The sequence below is a fragment of the Pipistrellus kuhlii genome, unplaced genomic scaffold (genome assembly GCF_014108245.1).
Source record: "Pipistrellus kuhlii isolate mPipKuh1 unplaced genomic scaffold, mPipKuh1.p scaffold_m20_p_5, whole genome shotgun sequence".
NCBI lineage: Eukaryota > Metazoa > Chordata > Mammalia > Chiroptera > Vespertilionidae > Pipistrellus > Pipistrellus kuhlii.
Window position 1 is genome coordinate 904,641 of NW_023425551.1, and position 21,317 is coordinate 925,957.

General features: G+C 51.4%; 1 protein-coding gene across 3 annotated transcripts in view; it reads right to left on the reverse strand.

The window, feature by feature from the left end:
• Nucleotides 1-1,266: 1,266 nt before the first annotated feature.
• The window catches only part of TULP4 (TUB like protein 4), a 109,879-nt gene continuing 89,828 nt past the window's right edge, over nt 1,267-21,317 (reverse strand). For all 3 annotated transcript variants that reach the window (XM_045573292.1, XM_045573291.1, XM_036414368.2), the window contains exons 8-15: nt 18,358-18,582; nt 17,119-17,353; nt 14,385-14,529; nt 11,172-11,316; nt 10,183-10,276; nt 7,951-8,094; nt 3,605-6,072; nt 1,267-1,808 (exon numbers count right to left, since the gene is read on the reverse strand). In XM_045573292.1, the coding sequence (XP_045429248.1) occupies nt 1,692-1,808; nt 3,605-6,072; nt 7,951-8,094; nt 10,183-10,276; nt 11,172-11,316; nt 14,385-14,529; nt 17,119-17,353; nt 18,358-18,582 (3,573 nt within the window). In that variant the 3' untranslated portion in view covers nt 1,267-1,691. The remainder of the gene's footprint in view (nt 1,809-3,604; nt 6,073-7,950; nt 8,095-10,182; nt 10,277-11,171; nt 11,317-14,384; nt 14,530-17,118; nt 17,354-18,357; nt 18,583-21,317) is intronic.

A 21,317-nucleotide genomic window follows, 5' to 3' on the forward strand; every position in this document is an offset into this window, starting at 1 on the left:
TTCTTTTTGCCAGGTTCACTATTGTGAAATGTCAGATGGTCCCGGCTTGGAGATGCCTTCGCCATGATTACAACCTTATGTTTCTGTGGGGCCGGAGGGTGGTGCGTGTGGATGTCTTCTTGTTCTAGGGAAGGAATGGGACGGTTTCTTTTCTAATTTTAAACCAAAACAGGGTATTAAAAACACATTTCAACACTAAAACATGGAATTAAAATAAAAAACATAATTTCCTGTAGTTTTCCATTTTTCTGTTTTCAAACAGAATCCAAACATAGGGTAGTTCTTGTGCTCCTGCCCTAAACACATCACAGATGCGAACAACTGAGAAAGTGCAGTGGGTCTGGCCACCAGGGCTGAGCACTGCCCAGGTGTCCGGGAGGACAGGATGAGGGGGGAAAAGATCTCAGTGGATTTTTCTTCTGCAATTAACCAGAAACTACCGTAACTACAACTTTCCCCAGGCTGTGGCAGAGGCTGTCTACACTGCACAGTTAACGAACAACTGTTTTCCTGAAGACGACAGTGGGACTTCTGTGAAGAGATGACCACAACACTACCTCCTCATACCCCGGCAAATCTTACACATTTTTGCCTCCATTTCTAAGCTGTGGAAACACATTTCTAGTCAAGTGAAATTTAATGTAGCTGAGAGAGGAGTGCTTTCCAATCAGCATCGTTAGCGTTTTTAGAAAAAGGAAGTGAAGAAGAGTGCTGTCTGACGGGAAGGATGATGTCTTCGGTCACATTTCAGATTCAGCAACGAAAGAGGGGGAGTAAATGCTACTTTTCAGCCAGGGGAACCCAGGACTCGCCACGGCTCCCGCCGAGGAAACCATAGCCCCACCGCGCCCTGGGACCTTGCCACGTCTCTCTCCTCCCTTCCCCTCAAGTCAGCCACACTGATCCCATGGATTAGGACATGTTACAAAGCTTAGTGGCGTCTGCAGTGTCAACATCCTCCAGAGAGGAGCAGAACCCTTGTACTATTTCAAGTCACACCCGCCAGGTGTGCTTGTGCAGGACTTTCCTCCTCGCCCCTCAGCCCTTCCCCTACATCATCAGGAGCATGGCCTATTCTCACCTGGTAACAGCACCTACAGAAAGCCCACTCTTATTAGCCAAACAGTGCGTTTGCCAAAATACCCTTCATTGATCAAGTCACCTTTAGGGGAGAAACATTAATATGTATGAATCAAATGCTGTCCCTCAAGAGAACCTGTACCTTCAGGGTTTTGGGTGTGTTTCTTAAAGAAAGGTTTTGATTGCACACTAGTGATGCTGTGGAGGATGAGAAGAAGGCATACTCCGTACGTCTAAAAGAATAGCGGGCTACAATGCAGTCTGTCTTCCTTCTGAAGGACCCGTTGTGTGTAGCTGACATATGCAAGCCCAGTGGCACATTACCACCATCAATTATGGTTCCAAAAAAACTCCAGGTGCCTGGTCTCTGCTTCCAGATACCTCTCTTCTGTATTGTTTTGTCTGATTAAAAAGAAAGACAATAAAGAATAATAAAAGCCCAAACGACAACGCTAACGGTCTGTGCCCTCTCCTGGGCCTGGCAGACTTTTCCAGTTTGCTCTTGTCTTCTGGTCCCCAGGTCCTGAGGCCCTTGCGGGGTCTCTACCATCCGAGATCAGACCTCTCTGAAAAGGCTCCTCGGGCGCTTTCTGCTCCCCAAGCCGGTCTCTTCACTTGAGGCGCTGCGTCACGTTGGCCAGGGCCACGGCGAAGGCCTGCACAGCCGAGAAGGGGTACTGGAAGTCCAGAATGTACGCATTGCCATCGATCCTGCCGAACTGCATCACCTGGAGGGAGGCATCGAAGCCAAGACATTAGGAGACAAGCTGGACAGGCACCCAGGCCTGCGGCTCCTCACGGAGGCAGGCAGCACGGTCTAGGAGGTATTTTTGCCAACAAAAGTGAGTCTGGTAGGCTTCTGATTCTGAGTTTGTCAGAAACAAAGGAATGGAGGAACATGCTAAGCAACGCAGTGGAGAGACAGTGGGCAAAATTCAGGGCGTGGGAAGCCCCACGGGTCAAATGAAGTGGTTTCCTCACCAAGGCAACAGACAGGAGAGCGTAGAGAGAAGAATCTATCGGCTGGAAGAGGCTTAAGAAGAACATCAATTGTAACCGTCAAATGTCACTGCTCAGAGCGGGATGAACACAGCACACCTCCTTCCCATCATGCTCACCTCCCAGCCTGCTTTCCTGTGTCATTTCTGTACGTGCAGTGACCATTACGTAACTGTCACATTACATCTTATTTATTTATTTATTTATTTTTAAATATTATTTATTGAGTTTGTACAGCGAGGAAGGGAGAGAGATAGAGTTAGAAACATTGATGAGAGAGAGTCATCGATCAGCTGCCTCTTGCACACCCCCTACTGGGGGTATGCCCGCAACCAAGGTACATGCCCTTGACCGGAATCGAACCCGGGACCTTTCAGTCCCCAAGCCAACGCTCTATCCATTGAGCCAAACCGGTTTCGGTTGTTTTTTATTCATTCTTTCTTCCATTTTTGTAGACTCCGTGAGGCTAGGGCCTTTCTGTTTACCTCAGTGCTTTAATTTCTGTACTTACAGCCGTTGCAAATGTATTTATGAAAACAGGAAGCAGACCAGATTGGCCCGTGGGCTACAGTTTGCCAACTCCTTGCTTGGAAGCTAGCCAGGCATATAGCAGGTGCTCAATAAATATTCGTTGGGTGAATGAATGAAAATAAGATTTAAATAATGTGAGGTGAAGGGAACTCCCAGGATAGTGGAGAAGGGTTGTCTCAGCACAGTGGTCGGCAAATTGTGGCTCGTGAGCCACATGAGGCTCAAGAGCCGCGGTTTGCCGACCACTGTCCCAGCACAACGGCTATGCAGCAGGGCTAGGGCCAGCATTCTGGGATGAAGCAGAAAGAACTGCCAAATCACCCACTGAGTTTAACTGCATTGAAAGGAGATTTACATCCTGCCATAGGACCGGGGAATGACTTAGCAATAAATACATGGAGAAATACGCCAACAACACAACTGGGTAGCCGAAACCGGTTTGGCTCAGTGGTAGAGCGTCGGTCTGCGGACTGAAGGGTCTCAGGTTCGATTCCGGTCAAGGGCATGTACCTTGGTTGCGGGCACATCCCCGGTGGGGGGTGTGCAAGAGGCAGCTGATTGATGTTTCTCTCTCATCGACGTTTCTAGCTCTCTATCCCTCTCTCCTCCTCTCTGTAAAAAATCAATAAAATAATTAAAAACACACACATACACACACACACACACACACACACACACACACACATACAACTGGGTAATTATGTCTAGGAAAAAAACAAACCCATACAATAAAAAAGGGAATGTAATGAAACCCTACTATGTGGCTCAGCTGTGAAACATGTGCTGGCATAACAAGGTGCCAGGTGACGACTGATTTGGCTAAGAACAGCAGGGGGCCGAGCGGGGAGACTGGCCCCATCTAGGAGGGTCCGTGGCCCCCCGTTTCCCGGTGGCCTTTGGAAAATGCTCCTCTAAGCCAAAGCACCGAGCCCCTTCCCCCGGCTTTAATACCCAAGAGAAACCTCGATTCTGGCCAGCCCGCGGACACCCTTACCTGCCGCCCCTCCAGCTCGATCTGGAAGTTCTTGGCCGACTCCTGGGTCACGCGCCCGCCGAAGTCCAGCTGGTACACCTGGGTGGCCTCGTTCCAGAGAGGCTGCTTGTTGGCCATCACGTACACGAAGCCCTGGCTGCCCAGCCGCCCGTCCTCCCGCTCGCTGGCCTTCCGGCACTTGAACTCGTCCAGCTCGCTGGCCGTGCGCAGGCTGCGCTTGCTCTTCCAGCCCTTCTTGCCGCCCTGGCTCTGGTTCATGAGCTCGTCGCCGCTGATGAACAGCTCCGGCTCGCTCTCCGAGCTGTCCTGGAACTCGTTCGTCTTGTTCAGCTTCTTGGACTTGAGCTGGTCCTTCTGGCTCTTCACCTTCTTCTTCTCCCTGCCCAGGCGGGGGCTGGCGATGAGGGAATTGAAGTCGCTCAGGGTCCGCGCCTCCTTCTTCACTTTGCCCTCGGTGATGGCCTGGACACTCCCCTCCTCCGCCCGGCTGTCCAGGCGCTTCCGGCTCTTCCTCCCGAACCTCTCTGTCCGCTGCGGGACGGGGCTCTCCGCCAGCGAGAGCACCTCCTGGAAGCTGTCCGAGGTCTCTCCCACCACCTCTGCGCCCAGGTGGCTCTGGAGGTCACTGGGCGGGGGTGGGGACACGAGGGGCTTCTCCACCAAGTGTGCCTTGGCGGGGAGGGTGCTCTGGGGATTCTGCATGGGCGGGCACGCGCTGTAGGAATTCCAGGGGTGCAAGGCGATGGATGGCAGCTGTAAACTTGAGCACGTGCTGCTTCCGGGGTACATGGGGGGCAAGGTGCAGTAGGATAGGCTGGGAGGGTAGGCCGGCTGCAGGACCACGGGGGGCTCCTGCTGTGCAAACTGTGTGGGGGACAGGGCATCTTTTGAGGAGCAGGGAGCCGGAACTCCCGGCAGCGGGGGGTTGCCATAGCTTCCAGGGTAGGGCACTCCCATTCCGTAGCCCGTCTGGAAAGTGGCAGTGGGGCTGGCGGGAGACTTGGGGGAGATGAAGGGCACTCGGGACACGTCCAGGTGCTGGCTCTGACCTACGACCAGGGCGGGCAGCTTCAGGGGGTTGGGCACTGCAGGCTGTGCTGTCCTCTCCTGAGGCACCCAGACGTCCTCCCCCAGCACAGGGTCCCACTGGTACGGGGGCGGCCGCTTCCCGGCCACAGCGGCCTCAGGCAGTGGCAGGGAGGCGTGCCGCGGCGGCTTGTCCACGGGGCAGTGCGGGGCCAGCGCCTCGTCCTCCGTGAAGGCCGAGTTGACGTAGTCGGTGCGCTCGCGGTTGCCCTCGGGCGGGCCCAGGAGGCTGTAGGAGGACTGGGAGGCCAGCGGGGAGGTGCTGGCCGCCTGCGCACCCCCTGCGCTGCACTGGCTGCAGGTGTAGAGGGCTGCGGGGGGCCGCAGGGGGAACTGGGCGGTGGCCTTGGGCTTGGCGGGGTGCGGGTGCGGGTGCTGCAGGGGCGGGTGGAGCCGCGGGGGCTCGGCGGGCGCCGCGGCCTTGAGCACCACGTCGCGGTTGTTCCTGCGCAGCGTGGCGTGGATGAGGCCGCCGTCCAGCCGCGGCGTGGCCCCCCGGCTGGAGACCAGCGGGCCGGCCAGGTCGGGGTAGGGGGGCGGGTCTCCCGGGGGGATGGCGTAGCGGGGGACGTGAAGGCGGTTCAGGGTGGCGCTGGTGCAGGGCTGCGGCACCTTCTTCTCGGTGGCCGTGAGCCTCAGGGTGGCCGAGCTGCCGGGGCCGGCGAGGGTGCAGGTGTTCTGCGAGCAGAGCACCCGCGTCCGGGGCCGGCACACCTCCTCCACGTTGCCGCTGCTGTCGAAGGTGGTGATCCTCTCGTAGCCCAGGGGCGGCTGGTAGTGCACGGCCGTGGGGTACAGCGAGAAGTCGCCCTTCTTCAGGCACACGTCCACGGGGGGCTGCGGCGGGGGCGGCGGGGGCGGGGGCGGCGCGGTGGTGGGGGCGGCAGGGATGGTGCCTGGGTAAGGCGGTGGGGGGTTCAGCTTGGCCCCCTGGATCTCCTGGGGGGCCCCGAACACCACGGCGTCCCCCTCGGCGGCCAGCTGCGGCCGCAGCGCCTTGGCGGGCTTCTGCGGGTGCTCGTGCTCGCGGTCTCCGTGGGCCCCCGGCGCGGGCCCCTGTGCGGGCGGCAGCAGGGGCAGCTGCGGGGGGCTCGGGAGGAGACGGCCCATCTCTACGCCCCCGAAGATCACCTGTCCGGGGCTGGAGTAGCGGCTGGGGACCGGGTACGGGGTGGCATTCTCACTGGCGTGCTCAGTGGCCCCCATGGCCGTGGTCTGGTTGGTCAGGACGTCCAGCTGCACGTTCTGGTTGGCCAGCAGGGACTGCACCAGCCCGATGCTCTGCGTGGGGGACATGGCTTGCGCCGAGCTGTGGATGGGAGCGATAGGGATGTTCACGGTACAAGGCGGGTTGTTCTCAGGCACGCCAGATGCTCCTGTCACTGGAGGGAAGTGAGAAAACACGCTGCTTACAGAGTACACCATGAAACTGGGTCTAAGTAAGTACCACCACCCAATTCATTCAGCCTTGTCTACAAAAGGCACTGCACAGACGAGATGTTTGTGCTGGGGAAAGCTGATCTGTTCACACGGTTACATGAGCTTCTCTGGTGCTTCGGGATGGGCACCGGCACTGCAGGCACTGCAGGCCCTGCAGGCAGCCTGTCCTCACCACTAGCTAAGCTAAAGGCACTGTCAGCTTTCCACCTTCCCCCTTTGGCACCACGTGTGCACATGGCAAACACGGAATTGTTTCAGACGCTCTGGACTCAGCATGATCGAGGAGGTTTTTCCATGGGCATGTACTGGTCAGTGTGGAATGTGCCTGTAGCAAACAGCAGGTGTGTATCTGAAATTTCTATGTAAATTAAGTTCCTGTAATAGAACATGTAAAGTGGAGTATAGAAACCAATAAAAAGAACACACAGAAAATCTGCATATTAGGGGAAGGCTCATTTCCTAACTTCTCTGCTGTTCAGCATTTCAAACAGAAGTAAGGTTGGGGTTACTATATCCTATCTGTCAGTGGCGAGAACTTAGGGTACACACTTGAGCCATGACCAGCAGACACTGGCAGGCTCAGAGCCCCCATCTGTCTGCCCTGTCCGAAGTGGCCGAGAGCAACTCTGCTCATCTGGGCGCTCTGAGGCCGTGTGCCAACCAGAATGAGCAGGCCATGCAATCTAAAGGGTTAAAGACTGGCTGACCTTTCACCAGAATTACAGAATGCAGACATTTGGTTCATCAAAAGCTAAGCCTTCCTGGGTTCCTGTAAGAGATGGCCCCTCCCCGAGGCAGTTCTCTGGTGAGATGTAACTCCCGCCTGGCTGGGCCCCGTCTCATTTCCTATTGTCCCTCTCAAACCCCTCCTCCAGATGTCCTCCCATCTGCATGGAACACTGCGGGGAGGCATGGTCCCTGCTAAAACAGAGTCTCTTTGCCGTGGCACCTGCATTAAGTGCAAGTCCTGAGACAAATGTTCCCGACTCTCACTGGGACCACAGCAGCACAAAGGGCCGAGCGTGAGAGCAGGGAGGCGGGGCGGAGACTGGGAGAGACTGCTAACCCGGCATTCTGGAGCAGCGGGGGCCTCCGCACCCTGCAGGGGACCGCGGCTGCAGTCCAGGACGGGGGCTGCACCAGGACGGCTCCTGTCAGACAGCACCGGACACTCACTGACAGAACAGCCTGCGCTGAGGAAAGGCAACCCTTTCCCAGCGTCAGAGCCCAGGTGGGGATGCCTGTCCCTCTAGCTCCGCCATGAGGACTGGCGCCCTCTGCTGGAGAACAATATACGGAGAAGGTGGGTTCCTTCTGGCTCAGAAACCAGAGACTTTCAGAACCTGCTTGGACATACGTAGAGGAATCTCTACAGCATTTATAAAATTGAAGGTGGATTTTTTTTTTTTTTTTTAGAATAGTTACATACAAATAATTGGCAGGCTAATTATAAATCATTATAATCTATTAACCAAAATAGATCTCCCAAGAGAAAGCACTACAGATATTTGGAAATGAGCACGTCGGATGGTGTGTGTGACGAACCCGTTAGGGCCTCTCCATAAGACTGGCAGTGGGTGCGGAACCTGCCAGCGTACAGCGCCCAAAGGAAGCCACATAAGTTCCTTTGCTCATTGCAACAGCCACCGGCCCTTCCGGAGTGGCCTGCCTCTGACTACGGTCTTGCTCTGCCTCCAAGTAAGGGGCCGCTTTCAGATTCTACCGAGAAGCTCCCAAAGAAGTTGTGAGGCAACAACTCTCTGTCCTGCTCCAGCCCCGAGGGCGGGCTCCCGACAGCCAGGTGTCCTGTGCGAGCTCACCTGGTAGGTCGTCCTCGTCCTCACTGAACACGTTGGGGTTGAAGACGGGCAGGTTCACGTAGTCCATGGACACCTTCCGGACCTCCGGGAGATAGATGGTCATCTGCCGCGGCTGCAGGTGCAGGAGGCTGGTTTTGTAGATGACTGAGGGGAGGAGGAGACAGGCAGAAGAGACATAAGAACAACAGCCAAGGACCAACAGGGTCACAGCCAGAGAAAGGCTCGCAAGCCACGTGCGGCTCTTTGGCCCCTTGAGTGTGGCTCTTCCACAAAATACCACAGCCTGGGCGAGTCTATTTTGAAGAAGTGGCTTCAAAAAAGTTTAAGTTTAAAAAATGTGGCTCTCAAAAAAAAAATATCTCAATCGTTGTGCTGTTGATATTTGGCTCTGTTGATAGATGAGTTTGCTGACCACTCGTCTAGTCCAACCACTTTGCTAATGGTTTGTCTATAGAGCCACACGTTCAGAATGTTAAAACCCTACCTGAGACTTAAATTCTTTTTTGGGAGTGAGCTGGGGTATGAGAGATATTTTTAAAAAGCTTTCTTGTAAACAGAGATGATTTAGTGAAAATAGTTGTGATAACCAGGCTGCTGAGCTCAGGACAATCCTGGGCAGCCCCCAGCTGTTTGAGAGCAGCTCTGAGATGATAAGGGGTGGTGTGCATCAGGCAGAGATAAGATGCTGCCTCCAGTCAGGACAGGGTACTTGTCTTAATAACTTTCAATTTTACGATCAGTACAGAGATTTATCAGGAACTTCCAGATAATTTTTTAAAATACTGGTTAATTTAATTAACAGGGATATTTAAGAGAAAGACAAATTGCAACTAAAATATTTAGAGGAGACAAAGGAAGTTAAAAAATAATGAGCCTGGCTCTGGCTGGGTGTAGGAGCATCATCCTGATATGCCAAGGTTGCGGGTTCAATCCCGTGTCAGGGCACATACCAGAATCAACCAGTAAATGCATGGATGGGTGGAGTAACAAATCGATGTTTTTCTCTCTTAAATCTATACATTAAAAAAATAATCTGTAGGTTAAAATCAGGATAAACTGCCTGTCAACTTTGTTTTTTGTTTTTGAAAAATTTTTATTAATTTTTTTACAGAGAGGAAGGGAGAGCAAGAGAGAGTTAGAAACATTGATGAGAGAGAAACATCAATCAGCTGCTTCCTGCACACCCCCTAACTGGGAATGTGCCGGCAACCAAGATACATACCCTTGACCGAAATCGAACTTGGAACCCTTAAGTCTGCAGGCCAACGCTCTATCCACTGAGCCAAACCGGTTTTGGCTACTTTATGTTTAATACTCTTTCCTATGAGCTACTATTCACCACCATGGTTCCTTTTTTTTCTTTTGTTCCACCTCTACTGCTATCACCTGTCATGGCCTGGAGGCTGACTGGCCAGCATTGCCATGGCAGAGCAGGCCTTTGAGTTCCTCTGTAAGGCTGGTGCTTGGCCTGGCGCTGGCAGAGATGACTTTGCATCCAGTGGTCATTACAGGATTATTCACATGTTCCTCTGAAAGGATACTGACTTGTTACTTAGAAATTACATCTATGAAGATTCACCACTAAGTGCTCACAGTCAGCCAGCTTCTTCTTCTAGCCTACTGCTTTCTTCAAGGACCTAAAGATACTGGCACCAAAACCTGCCCCAACGAATGGCTAAAATTAAAAAAAACGGAAATCTGTAAAAAATCTGAGACCTTTTATAGAGATGTCAGCTATTTCTGTCATTTTGTTAAGTTAGGGATGATTTTGTTGTTAATCCTCAGCAGAAAATAGAGAGTGGAAGGAAGGGTGGGAGGGAGGGGAGAAAGAGAGGGAGAGAGAAAAACATCCATGTGAGAGAGACACATTGATTGGTTGCCTCCCTCATGCACCCTGATGAAGGGCAGGGATCGAACCCGCAACCCAGGTTTGTCCTTAACTAGGAATTGAACCTGAGATCCTTTGGAATACAGGCCGGCGCTCTAACCACTGAGAATACCAGCCAGGGCAGGGGTGATAATGAAAGCACCACTGGCAAAAAACCAATCTGAGTGATTATTCTGATTTTTTGTGACATCATAATAGCTGGAGTCAAAGTTTGGAGTAAAATGCATGCTAATCGTTTGATGTCATGTGAGCTCATTTTCTCTACTTCAGGCCAAAAACTGACCTTGTTTTTTTCAGTTTGAGTTTCAACTAGGACAGCGGGCCAAAAAAGGACATGGTTTTACCTGCACCGAGGTTGGTTGGCAGGAAAGCCGCCAAGCCCACAATCTTAAACTTGGTTCCCCAGATATTAGACGTGACCTGAGCAAGGTAGTTGTGCTGTGGAAGAAAAGAGGGGAAGAAACTTACCACCTGGCGCCATATTTCCTATTGATAAGAACGCTAACACTTACTGCTCAGAAAGCCCAGGAGCTCCCAGGAAACACTCACCCCACCTCGCCCACCACTGTGGAGAGCAGAGCCAACGCCGCCGCCAGCCCATTTAAACTCATCGGTCCACGTGGGAGCGATCACAGGCCAGTGGGTCTGGGCACATGCACCTTCACCTCTCCTTTCCCACAGTCCCTGAACTAGAGACGGTATCTGGCTCTGAACCCATTTTTATCTTGGATATTTCTCCTAAAAACACCAGTGGCCCTGACACCTTCCTGAAACTATCCCATGATCTGTTTTTCAGTCAATGAAGTTCAAAAAATGAAAAGTTCTCTTTGTGCCTCGCCATGCCTGCATGTGTGTACCCGAAGACAAGGAACGGTATACCACACAGCTCCCCAGAGCGCCTATGCCCTGTGACGAGAGGGCCCAGGACGGTTTGCGCACAAGGAGTCACTGGGAAAGGTGACAAGGGCTCTGCAGGTACTGTGGCTGAGCTGGGCGGGGAAAGCCTTCCCAGGAGGGGAAGTGGTCTGGGAGTGTGCAGGCTTCCAGTGGCCAAGGCACAGCACAGGCACACAGGCGGGGAGAGGCAGGTGTGACTGTCACCTGGTGGGGGAGGGTGGAGGGAGGAGGTGTCTAAGGCTGAAGGATGCCCTGTGGGAGGTGGAGCAGAAGTAACGGGCCTGCCTGAGGGCAGGGTCGTGAGGAGGGGACACAGGCTCTAATGTTCTGAACTGGTGTCTGGAGTCGTAGGGACATGCATGGGGCGGGGTAGCCATCACGGAGCCTACGCTGGGGCGCAGCAGGTACACGTGACCAACCCGGAAGCAGACACTACCTGAGTGATGTCTTCAAAGGGAAACTCTCTTCGCGTCAGGCTGGGCGAGCCAATGGAGGGCTTGCGCATCGGCAGCCGGGGGGACCTGGACATCTCCTGAGCAGCCCGGGACAACTTGGGTGACTTGCGAGCTTCGATGTTGATCCTGCAGAGGCGAGGCGGGAGGGTGAGGCACCTGGGGGGATGTGCCACGCTGGCCGAAAGGCACCCACACTCGTGGCAGGCCCATTCACCTTCCAAGTCACCCACGGGTGTCACATTCTTAGGAGCCAGGTCCTGAGATTTAACCAAGTCCCTCCCACCTGTTTTTGCTTCATGATCAGGAGAAGAGTAGGACGGAATTATATACTGAATAATCCATATTTTAAAAGATAGTGAGAGTAGATCAAGCAATTCATTTGAAAGGAAACGCAGAGAATTAACTATCTTTCACTTTCTACTGACTTAGGTTAAATTTAGAAATGTCCAAGTCTTCTGCCAGGGGTTTGCAAAATCAGTCTCGAGAAAAATGGCAGGTGGGAAGAGTCACTTCTCACCTTATGGCTACATCATTTTACAATTCCTAGTGCAACACTGGATTTCAATAGACCTAGCATTTCAGGCCTGCAATGTTTAAATCAAATATTTCAATGGAATGCAAGTTTTTCTGAAGCCCCCCCCCCCTTTTTTTTCTTTTATTGTTTTGCTAATCCTCACTGGAGGATATTTTTCCACTGATTTTTAGAGAGAGAGGAAAGGAAGGGGAGGAAAGAGAAACGTCAGTGTTAGAGAGACACACCGAATGGTTGCCTCCCGCATGCACCCTAACCTGGGGCTGGGGATGTATCCTTGGCTGGAATCAAACCCAAGACCCTTCAGTCTTGTGGGTGGCTGCTCTATCCACTAGCCAAATCGGCCAGGGCTCTGCAGCCTTTTGATTCTATGTTCCACCTATGGTCAGCCAGTCTAACCCAAAGAGAGTCATAAAAATGAATGAGGCGAGGTTGATGACATTCTAAGAAAGAAGAGCATACGCCTCCCATTACTACTGAGCCTGATAAGACATCAGCACTCCACAGAACGGGAGCACGGAAACTGAGCTGGTGAAGGCCTGTGTGAGGTGATTAGCCTGCCTGCTGCATGCAGAGGATTCAACGCAGGGAAAGAGGGAATGAGGAGGACGGACTATGGGGATGACAACATCTAGAAATCTTAAAAGGTCCTTTAAAGATGAAGGATTTAGTTACTTTTTGTTAAATGTCCTCTCTGCTTAAGTTACAAGAAAACCCAAAACACATAGAGGTGTAGGAAAGTTCATAATTTATAATTTTAACAAGCTTAGAACAAAGATTAAAAAAAATCAACCAAATTGCTGAAGCAACTGGATATCTATATGGGGAAAGTGAACACTGACCTCTAACTCACAGGATGCACCAGAATCAAACTCCGCTGCACCCCCCCACCCAGAAAGGGTAAAACTATCTTTAAAAATGGCGATACAATTGCAGGTGAGAAGGAAAGCAGTGGGCACTCTCGTACTTGGCTGTGGAACTCACAACAGTACAGGCCCCGCAAGACTGTCTGGCTGTTTCCAGTGCAGTACACACGCGGCTACCCCAAGCCTTGCAATTTCCCTTCTAAGCACATGCCTCCGATGAATGCATTCACCTGTCCACCAACATACGTGTACAAGAAGGTCTATCATGGTTTCATTCATCATAGCCCCAAACTGTAACTACCAAACCTGTGACTTCGTAAACAGAGTAAACAAATTCATTACAGTGGAATTCCACAGCACAAAAAAACTATCGCTAGACACAACAACATAAGTGAATCTCAAAATCATTATTCTGAGCAAAGGAGTCAAATAAAAAGTACGTATTGGCTCCATTATGTGAAGGTCAAGAGGCAAAACTAGTCTTGGGGGACAGAAGCCAGAACAGCGATTCTTCTGGAGAGCGGGGATGGAATGGGAGGCTGCACAGGGACCATGGGCGAGGATGGCATGTCCTTTAACTTTGCCAGGGTGGGGACAACACTGCCTAACCAGCTGCACAGTGAATTCCCTGTTTCAGTCTAGGCAGGTATGTATCTGTACGCAAACTGTACTTTAATCTTGCCCGGCATCCCAGACTTTTAAGCTGGACGGGCTCTATCTTAGTGCAGATCCGTCTACCCATGAACCTCTCCAGAGAATGACAGGAGTATCCAGTCAGGATCTGTACACTTACACAGCCCACAGGCAGTGATGGCAGGATGAGAAAGGTGATGCTTCTTACCTGTGACACCAGGGCCCTTAATCTACTCTTACAGCTCGTTCCAATTTTTAAAATAAACCGTAGGGTTTAAAGTTTTTTTTTGTTTTGTTTTTTTGTTTTTTTTTACTATTTCCTTCTAATTACAGCATTTTTTAAAAATAAATCTTTAGTGTTCATATTATTACAAATGTTCCTCTTCCACCCCCCCCCCCCAATTGCTCTCCTCCACCAGGTTCCCACCCTACCCTCTGCTCTTTCCCCACCCCCCATTGTCCTCATCCATAGGTGCAAAGTTTATGTTCAGTCTCTTCCCACATCCCCCCTCCCCTTTCCCCCAAGAATCGTCAGTTCACTCCCCTTCCATACCTCTGATTCTATTATATTCAACAGTTAATACTGTTCATCAGTTGTTGTTTTTTAAATTTCCTTGGTTTTTAGATTCACTTGATAGTTACGTATTTGTTGTTCATAATTTTTATCTTTATTTACTTTCTCTTCTGAAAGAATCCCCTTCAGCAATTCATATAATTCTGGTTTGGTGGTGATGAACTCCTTTAGCTTTTTTTTTATTTATTAGTGAAGCTCTTTATCTGGCCTTCGATTCTGAGTGATAGCTCAGCATTATACAGCATTATACACATTGAATCTGACAATCTTTTCAACACATTCCCTACACTGTAACACCTTTTCCTAACTTTCTCAAACTGTATGCCGGGGGCTCTGGCCACCTGTGCCACCCACCACCAGCACCGTGCCAGAGAAGCCCTGGGGCTTAGCCAATTTCCCATGGGGTGTCTTTTTCTGTCCAGAAGTAAGAAGGGAAGTTGTAGCCATTGCAAGCTGAGCTTCCGGATGAATGTGGGGGTGCAGGTGTCCCTGTGCTCTCCTGTTGTTGGTTTCAATGGGATTCTACTACAGGCACAACACACACACCTCCAGTGCCACAGAAAAGAGGCAAACACCCTGAAGAGATTACCTTGGGAGTTTGGGTGATTTGCTTGCTTGGGAGATTTTGGGAGATTTCTTGGTAGCCCAGTCATCACTTAGTTCGATGTCACTTGAGTCCGAGCAGTTGCAGCTGTCGATCATGGTAGAAATCAAGCTGTTCCCATAGATTTCATCTGGTAAGACACCAACCAGCAAGTATAAGGGAAGTGACATGAGACCCTAACAATGATCATTACTAGAAACTAAAGGACAGGCCATCATTTTAAGACCAGAGAGTGAAATGGAAAGAAGCAGAGTACTGCTGTCATTTACATTTTTATGCTATTACTAGAGGCCTGATGCACAAAGATTCCTGCAAGAACGGACCTTCCTTCCCCTGGCTGCCGGCTCCGCCTTAGCTCCGGCCAGAGCCACCTTTCCACTCGGGTCCAGAGCCGCCTTTCTGCCTTCCCACGCTGCCCAGAGGCCCGGGGGACTGGGGCGGTGTGAAATGCCCCGGGCCACTTGGCACCTGCATATGCAAAATAACCTGCCGGCTTTGTTGTGTTAATTTGCATACTCTCTCCTGATTGGCTGGTGGGTGTCCTGAAGGTATGGTCAATTTGCATTTTACTCTCTTATTGATGTAGATATTTTCTAAGCATTTACTTCTACATTTATCAAATGGGCACAGTATTTTAATGCCCTGAAATGTACAACATAGTCCAGTACTTTACTGTGCCAACAGTTGAGACCAAAATGGCTTCACTGTTGTGCTTATGACACACCAAATATCAGGAACTCATGGGCTGCCCAGAGCCGATTGAGGGTCTTGCTGACTCTTGGACTCCCTCCCAAACCTATTTCTGACCTGGGATCTGGGAAAGCCCTTGTTGGGTCCGGGCCTGCTCTCTAGAAAGGAGACCTGACGGAGCCGCCATGTCTGGCTTGTAGAACAGTCTGCTGGCCTTGCCCCCAGGTTGCCTGTGGAGGCCAGGCTGTCCAACTGGTGGAGCTGTTTGCAATGGCTGCAGGGAAGCCTGTGCAGTTGGACTTTCAGGGTAGCTCTGGGTCCCACTGAGGGTACCTGTATAGAAGCCACTCAGGGTAACTCTGCAAACTGGCCACCAGGCAGAAGATTGGAGGCCCCAAGGCAGAAGGTGAAGTGCACAGAGATGGGGCCATCACAAAACTGCTAAGTAGCTGAAGCTCATGTCTGATATCCTCCTTCGGTCACCTCTAACCATCAACGGCTCCTTTCTTCCTCCATCCCCTAAAAATCACATTTTCTTCTAAATTCACACCCACAGCCCTTTTGGTTTTGTCACTTTGCTTCCTTCCTCCCCTCCTTTTCGCTCGCCTCCCTACCAGCTCCCATTTATTCTACTCGCTCACCTTGTTCTTGGTACTAGTTCATCACATGAGTCAAAAGAAAAACACACACAAAACAATTGAATACTGGAGTGATTAAGTGAGGCTAAGGTTGAAAAGCCATTGCCCTGTGCCTCTAGGATAGCTCTGGCCATACCGCAGGTCACAGTGGCTTCAGGAACATAACGACGGGCACAAGCCAGTCTATGGGAGAGAGGATGAATGGGAGCTAGGACGTGGAAAAAACAGAGTGAAACTAATGCCAACAGACCTCATTTAACTCCTGTTATCCAAGGTCAGGTGCTTGCCAGGCACTGGGCATACAGAGATGACTCAGTTTCCTCCCCCCAGGCCCTCAGAATTCAGGGGCAGACAGAGCCCCCACAAGATTACTATGTGCCTCTTGGGATCTCAGCAGCCGCACTGACGGGGGACAGGCACCGAGGACAGTGAAGCGGAGTTTACTGTCAGGGGGCAGAACGTTTGGGCTGGCAGGTACTGCTGACGGGTGCTCAGGCCTCGACAGGCACTGGCTGAGGACACTGGGCAGGAATAGTCAGTACAAACAAAAAGAACACAGTCCTGTCTAGAGTTCACAAAGCAGAGTCGCAGGAACAGGTGTGCAGGGAGCACCGTGAGCACATCCACTGAGCAATGCAGCTGCAGAGGACAGGGTTCTGGAAGGGAGCCGTGCTTATCACGCCAGATCTTTATGAACAGCAAGAATTTTCCCTGGTTACCGGTGACAAGCAGTTCCCAGTAGATCAGTGAGGGACAGAGATCCCTGTGGCAGGAGATGGGAGGAGCTGGAGGTGTGGGGATTTTAATTCTTTCCTTCACGTGAGGCGGGGCAGGGACAGAGCAGGCTGTCTCAATAGCACACGGAGCCCTCAATGATCACTACCCCCTGGAGGGCCCTGTGCCAGTGTCCCCTTCACTGACGGCCCCACCACATGAAGCTCGACATGCGGTTAAAAGTCCCATGAAAAAAGTACGTGCAGCCAGGACCGGTTTGGCTCAGTGGATAGAGTGTCGGCCTGCGGACTGAAGGAAGGGTCCCAGGTTCGATTCCGGTCAAGGGCATGTACCTTGGTTGAGGGCACATCCCCAGTGGGGGGTGTGCAAGAGGCAGCTGGTCCATATTTCTCTCTCATCGACATTTCTAACTCTCTGTCCCTCTCAGTTCCTCTCTGTGTAAAATCAATAAAATATATTTTTTTAAAAAAAGAAAGAAAAGAAAGAAAAAAGTGCGTGCAGCCATGAACTTGCACAGGCAGTTAGGCATCTGGAAATGGAGTGGCTCTGAGGATGTGCCCGTTAGCCCACATTCCACAAATGGGCATTCTCTTTGCATGGGCTGTCAGGAACCACACCTGACAACGAGGCGTCGGTCCCTCGGCGAGGGAACCCACCTGATTTGCTGTCTGTCCGGGGGTCCATGATGACAAACTCCGGCCGCAGCTTGCTGATCCGCCGCCCCTTGAGGATGGGCACGAGCCCGCCCATGTACTCCAGGTAGAGCGTGTAGCATGGGCCTCCCACCTCTGGGTCATCCTCTGTGCGCTTCATGGTGCAGTGCAGGCGCTCGTTGCCGGCCGACGGGTAGCTGACAAAGTCTCGCATGTTGTTAGGGTCTGGAATGGGGGGCTGAAAGCAGCAGAGAAAACAGGGAGAGAGTGTGGTTCACTGGTGACTGACAGAACACTGCCTGGTGGCCCAGTTGGGGTATTTGGCATGGAGTGGTGACTGGTAACTCTGGGTGGATATCAGGATCTGCTGGGAGCTTTTAAAAACACACACCTGAGCCAGGATCCCACCTCAGACAGTGAAACTGCACTTCTAAGGAGTGGGCCTGGGCACGTGTATTTTATAAAAACTCCCCAGGTAATTTCAATATGCAGCCAGGATGAGACTTACAGGTTCAGGAGCAGGCTACAAAGCAACTTGAAAGAAAAAAATTACAACAGATTCTAAAACTCTCGTGTTTCAGGAAAAATGTAATCCATGAGTCAATCTCCTACTTGGAAGCAGAGACAGAATACAAAAAAGAGAACACAGAAAGAAACCTCCGGTTAGGGGGCAGCCCAGGCCTGAAAGGCACCGGGCAGACACAGTCCACACACTCTCACTGAAAAACAGAGCAGTTTTGGGGTTACAGTCAGTACAGATGGGCAGTGAGTGCTGGGCGGGTCGCTCCTCCTCAGCACAGGTGAGGATGGCAGGCCCTAAACCCTGACTGGCTCAATCCTCACCATCCCCATAAGGAGCTATGGAGGAAGTTACTCAACTTTTAGGAACCTGTTTCCTGCTTTCTCAAGGGAATGACAGTACATGTGCCAGGAAGTCATGAATGAATGAAGCAGCTGATCGCAGGGGGCCATGGAGCTCAGAGCACTGCCTCTGCCATGAGAAAGCTGATGTCCTTCACATGAGGCGGGTGTCTGGTGGATGCACTCAGGATGGCGCACATGTGGGAGGATGAGGCGGAACTCTGCAGAGCCACACCCCTTCCCCACCCAGACCTGGGGGGGCACTCTCAGCCATCTTCCTGTCTTCGCCCCCTCTCTGCACGGGTGAGGAGGAGGGCAGTGGGGGGTGGGGGGAGTGAAGAGAGGTGGGGGGTAGAGTAGGCTGAGGGAGGAGGGCTCTACCTTGATGGTGGGGATGAAGGCGGAGGAGAGGTAGGAGCAGAGGCGAGGGGGCAGGGTCAGCTTGCTGACGTCCTTGTCTTCTCGCAGTGCACTGGCAATGGCCTGCTGGCACAGCAGCTGCAGGCTGGACACCCGGTGCTCCACACGTACCACGTACAGGGCCGGTCCCGAAGCCATCAGCAGCCTGGAGTCCCGGTGGCCCCAGCAGATGGAGATGATGGGGCGCTGCCAGGAAGTGAAGGGCAACCACGCATAAGCTTTCACTCTTGTAAGCAAAGAAAGCTCATGCATGCTTATCTCAAGCAAATAGGTTGTGAGAGTATTTGTTTTAAAAAGTACAACAGGGAATCCTCAATACTGTATTATGAACATTCAGTACTTTCACTGAAAAGCAGTTAGATCCTCAGGCCGGAGTATAGATAGATTACTGAAATCATTTTTACAAAGTTCCTGTACATATATTATCTCACTTACTTTAGTGCCATTAAAACCTAAAGTAGCGACGTTTCTACCAGAAGATGCAACAGGCTTGGGGTACAGCAACATGTACTCCTTACTAAAGCTCTGATTATCTGGGCCCCAAGTAGCTGGTGGCCCAGCTCCCACAGCATGGGCAGGTGGTGAGGAGTGGACCCGAGGCCCTTCCCCTTTGTCCGGACAGACATATTGACACTGGATCTGGGGCAGGATCTGTGTGGCCTGGAGGCCACCACATAACCCCTGCAAGTCTACTCTCTCCCGAGCCAGTGGGAGCTGTGAGCATGGAAGGAATGAAAGATGTCGGCGAGCTCCCGGGACCTTTCATAGGTCATACCCACACACGTGAAGTCCCTGTTATCTGCAGCCACCCTCTAGCTGATGGTTCTGAGAGAAAGTGGAGAGCTAGCTGGAAGGGGGAAGGGAAGGAGGACGCAGGTCCTGTGGTGGCCTCGTAGGGGTTGGTGGCCATCACTTGCTTGGAAGAGGCCGGCTGGCATCCAAATGCGCAGGTAGAAACTGCTTGTGCTGCAAACACTCAGAGCTGGGGGTGCCGTCTAAATAAGATCAGCCAAGGAAGAAAGCAAGGGGTGAAGGGCTGTGATGGAGAAGATACAAGAGAATTTGCTCTTTCCGATCCAGGCAGATGGAGTTCTAATTTAATGAAGTCTTGAGGGTCTCAAAGGTGAGAAGTGGGGATACCAGATCTTTAATATGAATGACAGATAGAAACAGAATCTTTACAACTTTAGTGACAACAGCAAGATAAAAGGAACACAGGAAGACACTTGCTTAAAATTGTCCCCAGGGTCAGCTAATCCAGGTTTTAACTTCAAAACCAACCATTGGCTGAAGATAATTCAGCTTTCATTTCCATCACAGAGGCCAGCTGCAGCACCAGAGGACCAGGGAGCCTGGAACTCAAGTTTGGGGCTTCCAGAAACTTCCAAGAAGGACCTCCTTACAAGAAGATCCCACCAGAGGGACGAGCCCATAGAGGGGCCTGTTAATTCAGAGCAAGGTTACTCACTGCTGAAGACAAGGCAGATGACACATAAAAAACACAGTCAATTTTCTTTGGTGTCACCAATCCCCACAAGTGCCAGTCAGGACAGAAGTTCTGTTAGTACCAAAACTGTGATTAAACTTAAAGACAAACCACTGCCCTCAAGTGTCTGTATTCCCTCATTGTCAGTGCTGAGCCATCTAAAAGGAGTGCAGGTTCGTTACTCTACAGCCACAACACGATGGAACAGTGAGGTCAAGGGCCTGCTTCAACCCCTTGTAGGGGTGTCGAACTCAATCAGAGAAGGGGCCAAAATCTAAAATCCAGCCTAAATCGCGGGCCAAATGGTTTACTGAACAGTCATAAACTGTCATTGTGATGGAAACGCAGCGGAGTGCAGTGATGACAGCGCGGTGCGGGCCACATTGCAAGGCCTGGCGGGACGGATTTGGCCCTCGGGCCTTGTGTTTGACACATGTGCCTTAGGGCATCCAAAGACACACAAAGTATGTCCAAACCCTCCCTCCTGCCACTACAGAGAGGCCATGCATTTGCCCAGTCACTTATTCAGCTCCTGAGCTGCCAGTCAGCTTTTCAGTGAAGACCTGGTACCTGTGCACAAGGGGCCACACAGACTCCAGGTGTGAGAGTAAGGTAAAATCCCGCCCTTGCGCACTGACCCTCTGAGGTGGGAGGGGAGGGACAGTAACTGAGTATCTGCCCGGATGACTGGGTGACGCCAGGTGGGGAAAGTGCTGCGAAGAAAACGGGACTAGGTAAGGGCGAGGTCAAGAGCAGGGCTGTTTGAGTAGAGGGAACCCACTGATTCATTTGTTAACGGGAAATGATGGCTTCCTCACTATGTTACTGTTTGTATACAGCAGTGAACTGGATGAAGACTTCTAAAAATGTGAGAGAAGCACAAAGCAGGGTGTCCGCTCCGTATTAAAGCTAAGCTGATCACGCTGGATTAAAGTCGACAACAAAAAGGGTCAAAGAGAGAGAACACTGGCTCAAGAGCAAATGCACTTCAGATGTTTCACAGACCCCGTAGACAGGGATGATTAATGTCTGTACAGAATGTGTCAGAAAGGAAAGCTATTTAGAGGAGCTCACCTTCAAACGGACTAAGCCGATGACTGGTCACCAAAGACTGTGTTGGCTGGAGCTGTGGACGTTCTGAATATTAAGTTACGATGATTTGGCCACCAACCAAGTGAAATAAAAGCTAGCTCAGGATTCAGTCACCCCAGCTGAGCTTCAGAAGAACACACCATTGTGTTATGTAAGCAGATGAGCAGGGAAGGACTTTCTCATCCATTTACAACAAAAAGGAAAAGCACGCGAAGCAGCTTCCTGAGAATAGGTAGAGCTAATCCTCAACAAAAGGACGCAAATATGCTTTTGCTAAAGGTTTCTCCTTCAAGAGTGTAGAAGTCTATGAGCACAAATGCAATCTTTCACTTGATTTTTCAGT